General features: G+C 35.5%; 1 protein-coding gene across 2 annotated transcripts in view; it reads right to left on the bottom strand.

Annotated features, from left to right (window-relative positions):
* Nucleotides 1-204: 204 nt before the first annotated feature.
* The window catches only part of LOC115152708 (glutaredoxin 3-like), a 28,728-nt gene continuing 22,328 nt past the window's right edge, over nucleotides 205-6,604 (bottom strand). For both annotated transcript variants that reach the window (XM_029697440.1, XM_029697442.1), the window contains 4 exons: nucleotides 6,435-6,487; nucleotides 3,495-3,534; nucleotides 3,190-3,282; nucleotides 205-586 (listed from right to left, as the gene is read on the bottom strand). In XM_029697440.1, the coding sequence (XP_029553300.1) occupies nucleotides 536-586; nucleotides 3,190-3,282; nucleotides 3,495-3,534; nucleotides 6,435-6,487 (237 nt within the window). In that variant the 3' untranslated portion in view covers nucleotides 205-535. The remainder of the gene's footprint in view (nucleotides 587-3,189; nucleotides 3,283-3,494; nucleotides 3,535-6,434; nucleotides 6,488-6,604) is intronic.

Raw genomic sequence — 6,604 nt, 5'->3', positions numbered from 1 at the left:
TATGTCATCATTGACTTGAATGGGGAGGCCACTTCTATGTCTTTTCTCTGACTGCTGTGTTCTAAGGTTCTAGTTCTTTGCTCTGACTGCTGTGTTCTAAGGTTCTAGTTCTTTGCTCTGACTGCTGTGTTCTAAGGTTCTAGTTCTTTGCTCTGACTGCTGTGTTCTCTAAGGTTCTAAAGACAAATAAGGAAAACAGTCAGGTAGCATCATGGATTACTTTATTATATTTGCAGCTGGTGGTGGTGGCAAAATGCACTTTGATCAATTGGGTTTATTTGGACACCTGTGGTATGTTTCGAAAAATCAATGGATGGATAATATACGACTTATTTCATCCCTCGTGCCTCAGACTGCATTCACTGTGACCTTGTTGGCTTTAAGTGAGAGGTTAAGGAAGTTCTAAGATGGTAGAGTGGGGAAGAGAAGAGGGTAGAGTGGGGAAGAGAGGTGAAGAGTAGTCCATAGCTTATTCCCATCACAGTAACAGTGCTACTGGCATCTAGCATTCATCCTTAGGACAGAAGAAAGGCATCTAGCATTCACCCCTCAGGACAGAAGAAAGGTCTCCACTCTCTTTAAGCTCCTGTAAAAACACAGAAAACATGTCAATACAGGTCTGGTCTTCATACCAGCTGATACATGAAAAAACTCCTGAGAACTCCTGTCTCATGAAACTCACTATGAATAGATACACAGAGAACTCCTGTCTAATGAAACTCACTATGAATAGATACACAGAGAACTCCTGTCTAATGAAACTCACTATGAATAGATACACAGAGAACTCCTGTCTAATGAAACTCACTATGAATAGATACACAGAGAACTCCTGTCTAATGAAACTCACTATGAATAGATACACAGAGAACTCCTGTCTAATGAAACTAACTATGAATAGATACACAGAGAACTCCTGTCTAATGAAACTCACTATGAATAGATACACAGAGAACTCCTGTCTCATGAAACTCACTATGAATAGATACACAGAGAACTCCTGTCTAATGAAACTCACTATGAATAGATACACAGAGAACTCCTGTCTAATGAAACTAACTATGAATAGATACACAGAGAACTCCTGTCTAATGAAACTCACTATGAATAGATACACAGAGAACTCCTGTCTAATGAAACTCACTATGAATAGATACACAGAGAACACCTGTCTCATGAAACTCACTATGAATAGATACACAGAGAACTCCTGTCTAATGAAACTCACTATGAATAGATACACAGAGAACTCCTGTCTCATGAAACTCACTATGAATAGATACACAGAGAACTCCTGTCTCATGAAACTCACTATGAATAGATACACAGAGAACTGTCTCATGAAACTCACTATGAATAGATACACAGAGAACTGTCTCATGAAACTCACTATGAATAGATACACAGAGAACTCCTGTCTAATGAAACTAACTATGAATAGATACACAGAGAACTCCTGTCTAATGAAACTAACTATGAATAGATACACAGAGAACTCCTGTCTAATGAAACTAACTATGAATAGATACACAGAGAACTCCTGTCTAATGAAACTAACTATGAATAGATACACAGAGAACTCCTGTCTAATGAAACGCACTATGAATAGATACACAGAGAACTCCTGTCTAATGAAACTCACTATGAATAGATACACAGAGAACTCCTGTCTAATGAAACTCACTATGAATAGATACAGAGAACTCCTGTCTAATGTAACTCACTATGAATAGATACACAGAGAACTCCTGTCTAATGAAACTAACTATGAATAGATACACAGAGAACTCCTGTCTAATGAATAGATACACAGAGAACTCCTGTCTAATGTAACTCACTATGAATAGATACACAGAGAACTGTCTAATGAAACTAACTATGAATAGATACACAGAGAACTCCTGTCTAATGTAACTAACTATGAATAGATACACAGAGAACTCCTGTCTAATGAAACTAACTATGAATAGATACACAGAGAACTCCTGTCTAATGAAACTCACTATGAATAGATACACAGAGAACTGTCTAATGAAACTAACTATGAATAGATACACAGAGAACTCCTGTCTAATGAATAGATACACAGAGAACTCCTGTCTCATGAAACTAACTATGAATAGATACACAGAGAACTCCTGTCTAATGAAACTAACTATGAATAGATACACAGAGAACTCCTGTCTAATGAAACTAACTATGAATAGATACACAGAGAACTCCTGTCTAATGAAACTAACTATGAATAGATACACAGAGAACTCCTGTCTAATGAAACGCACTATGAATAGATACACAGAGAACTCCTGTCTAATGAAACTAACTATGAATAGATACACAGAGAACTCCTGTCTAATGAAACTAACTATGAATAGATACACAGAGAACTCCTGTCTAATGAAACGCACTATGAATAGATACACAGAGAACTCCTGTCTCATGTAACTCACTATGAATAGATACACAGAGAACTCCTGTCTCATGAAACTAACTATGAATAGATACACAGAGAACTCCTGTCTAATGAATAGATACACAGAGAACTCCTGTCTAATGAAACTCAGTGACATCACAATGCAGTCCTTAAAAGAACAGTGATTGACAGGTGATCTATTAAAACTGACCTCCAGCTGATATCAATCACTAGCCACTGCTGGTTAATACGCTGCTTTAAACCCACGCGGACTACAGGCCTAGTTTATACAAAGCAAGGCTCTTGGTGAAATAAGTACACATATCTAACAGAGGATTGCTGTTAGACACACCCTGAGGACTTTAACCTCCCTAGCATGGTTTAATGTAGTTCACTAAGAAACCTTGATATTTACATCACACCAATCTTTTCCTCTGTGCTTTTTACTACCGACGATGACCCCTGTCTGACTGTACATGGATGAGGACATTAAGCAGGCTAAGCTAACAGAACACGGTGCTTTAGTGACACCTGGTGGAGAGTCTGTGGTACTGCTGTTGGCTCTGTCTGTCTATGACACTGTGACATGCCTAGCTGATCCTATAAAGGGTTGGTTTCCACAGACACAGATTCAGCCTAGTTTAGGACTAAAAACTATTTTAAACGGAGGATCTCCATTGTGAATGGTTTATAGACATATTAAGACTAGTCCAGGACTAAGTGGAGGTAATAAGTACAATTATGGTCTGAGGTGTAAAACAAAAATCACTTCTCACTTTCACAATGTCCAGCCCACCAATGAGTTCCCCCTTGACGTATAGCTGAGGGTACGTTGGCCAGTTTGAGTATGTCTTCAGCCCCTGTCTAACCTGGAAATTGGAAGATAAATGAAGAAAACATCTTTAGGTTTCACCAACATAGTTTTTTTGGGGGGGAGACAAAGTTTCAAGGGACTTTGGTCACAAGGATCAAACATCTAAAAATACAATATACAACCTGCTTTTCTGAATATCACTGCTGATTAAAAAAAATACTTCACTTAAAATAATCTAAAGCAAATGTCACAGACAGCCTCTTTTACCTCCTCATCTTCCAGGATATCAAAGGTGCTATATTCCACTCTGCAAACAGAAAACACAGGCAGGATGTTAACCAGCGCATCATATTATAAACACAGTTAACCAACACATCATATTATAAACACAGTTAACCAACACATCATATTATAAACACAGTTAACCAACACATCATATTATAAACACAGTTAACCAACACATCATATTATAAACACAGTTAACCAACACATCATATTATAAACACAGTTAACCAACACATCATATTATAAACACAGTTAACCAACACATCATATTATAAACACAGTTAACCAACACATCATATTATAAACACAGTTAACCAACACACCATATTATAAACACAGGCAGGATATTAACCAACACATCATATTATAAACACAGTTAACCAACACATCATATTATAAACACAGTTAACCAACACATCATATTATAAACACAGTTAACCAACACATCATATTATAAACACAGTTAACCAACACATCATATTATAAACACAGTTAACCAACACATCATATTATAAACACAGTTAACCAACACACCATATTATAAACACAGTTAACCAACACATCATATTATAAACACAGTTAACCAACACATCATATTATAAACACAGTTAACCAAGACATCTTATTATAAACACAGGCAGGATATTAACCAACACATCATATTATAAACACAGGCAGGATATTAACCAACACATCATATTATAAACACAGTTAACCAGCGCATCATATTATAAACACAGTTAACCAACACATCATATTATAAACACAGGCAGGATATTAACCAACACATCATATTATAAACACAGGCAGGATATTAACCAACACATCATATTATAAACACAGTTAACCAACACATCATATTATAAACACAGGCAGGATATTAACCAACACATCATATTATAAACACAGGCAGGATATTAACCAACACATCATATTATAAACACAGGCAGGATATTAACCAACACATCATATTATAAACACAGGCAGGATGTTAACCAACACATCATATTATAAACACAGTTAACCAACACATTATATTATAAACACAGTTAACCAACACATTATATTATAAACACAGTTAACCAACACATCATATTATAAACACAGTTAACCAACACATCATATTATAAACACAGTTAACCAACACATCATATTATAAACACAGGCAGGATATTAACCAACACATCATATTATAAACACAGGCAGGATATTAACCAACACATCATATTATAAACACAGTTAACCAACACATCATATTATAAACACAGGCAGGATATTAACCAACACATCATATTATAAACACAGTTAACCAACACATCATATTATAAACACAGGCAGGATGTTAACCAACACATCATATTATAAACACAGTTAACCAACACATCATATTATAAACACAGTTAACCAACACATCATATTATAAACACAGTTAACCAACACATCATATTATAAACACAGGCAGGATATTAACCAACACATCATATTATAAACACAGTTAACCAACACATCATATTATAAACACAGTTAACCAACACATCATATTATAAACACAGTTAACCAACACATCATATTATAAACACAGGCAGGATGTTAACCAACACATCATATTATAAACACAGTTAACCAACACATCATATTATAAACACAGTTAACCAACACATCATATTATAAACACAGGCAGGATGTTAACCAACACATCATATTATAAACACAGTTAACCAACACATCATATTATAAACACAGTTAACCAACACATCATATTATAAACACAGTTAACCAACACATCATATTATAAACACAGTTAACCAACACATCATATTATAAACACAGTTAACCAACACACCATATTATAAACACAGTTAACCAACACATATTATAAACACAGTTAACCAACACATATTATAAACACAGGCAGGATGTTAACCAACACATCATATTATAAACACAGTTAACCAACACATATTATAAACACAGTCAACCAACACATATTATAAACACAGTTAACCAACACATCATATTATAAACACAGTTAACCAACACATCATATTATAAACACAGTTAACCAACACATCATATTATAAACACAGGCAGGATATTAACCAACACATCATATTATAAACACAGGCAGGATATTAACCAACACATCATATTATAAACAACCTTTTCTCTGTCTCCATTCATTCCCTTTAGATCTCTACTCCCCTGGATGCAGTGAACACTAAGGAATATCCCACTGGAGTTAACATGTGATTCAAATTTATCTGAATCTATATGAATAATTAACACTAAATATAACATGAAGTCATCTTATCTAAATAAATCAACAACAACATGATATAGTGGTGTTCTCACCCTGAGCTGTTCATTATCATGATATAGTGGTGTTCTCACCCTGAGCTGTTCATTATCATGATATAGTGGTGTTACCTCACCCTGAGCTGTTCATTATCATGATATAGTGGTGTTACCTCACCCTGCGCTGTTCATTATCATGATATAGTGGTGTTACCTCACCCTGAGCTGTTCATTATCATGATATAGTGGTGTTACCTCACCCTGAGCTGTTCATTATCATGATATAGTGGTGTTCTCACCCTGAGCTGTTCATTATCATGATATAGTGGTGTTACCTCACCCTGAGCTGTTCATTATCATGATATAGTGGTGTTACCTCACCCTGAGCTGTTCATTATCATGATATAGTGGTGTTACCTCACCCTGCGCTGTTCATTATCATGATATAGTGGTGTTACCTCACCCTGAGCTGTTCATTATCATGATATAGTGGTGTTACCTCACCCTGAGCTGTTCATTATCATGATATAGTGGTGTTACCTCACCCTGAGCTGTTCATTATCATGATATAGTGGTGTTACCTCACCCTGAGCTGTTCAGTATCATGATATAGTGGTGTTATCTTACCCTGCACTGTTCATTATCTCCAGTATCTGACGACTGAATCCACATTTGGCTTGCTACAGACACAGGAAGAAAAACAGACTTTAGATATAAACCAGATAACTTAAGATCCTGACATGGGTCTGATTAACAAAGAACATACACTTTATAATAAACATATTAACTCATTTCAG

Source organism: Salmo trutta, chromosome 18, assembly GCF_901001165.1.
Source record: "Salmo trutta chromosome 18, fSalTru1.1, whole genome shotgun sequence".
Lineage (NCBI taxonomy): Eukaryota > Metazoa > Chordata > Actinopteri > Salmoniformes > Salmonidae > Salmo > Salmo trutta.
This window is presented reverse-complemented; position numbering and strand designations above follow the sequence as displayed.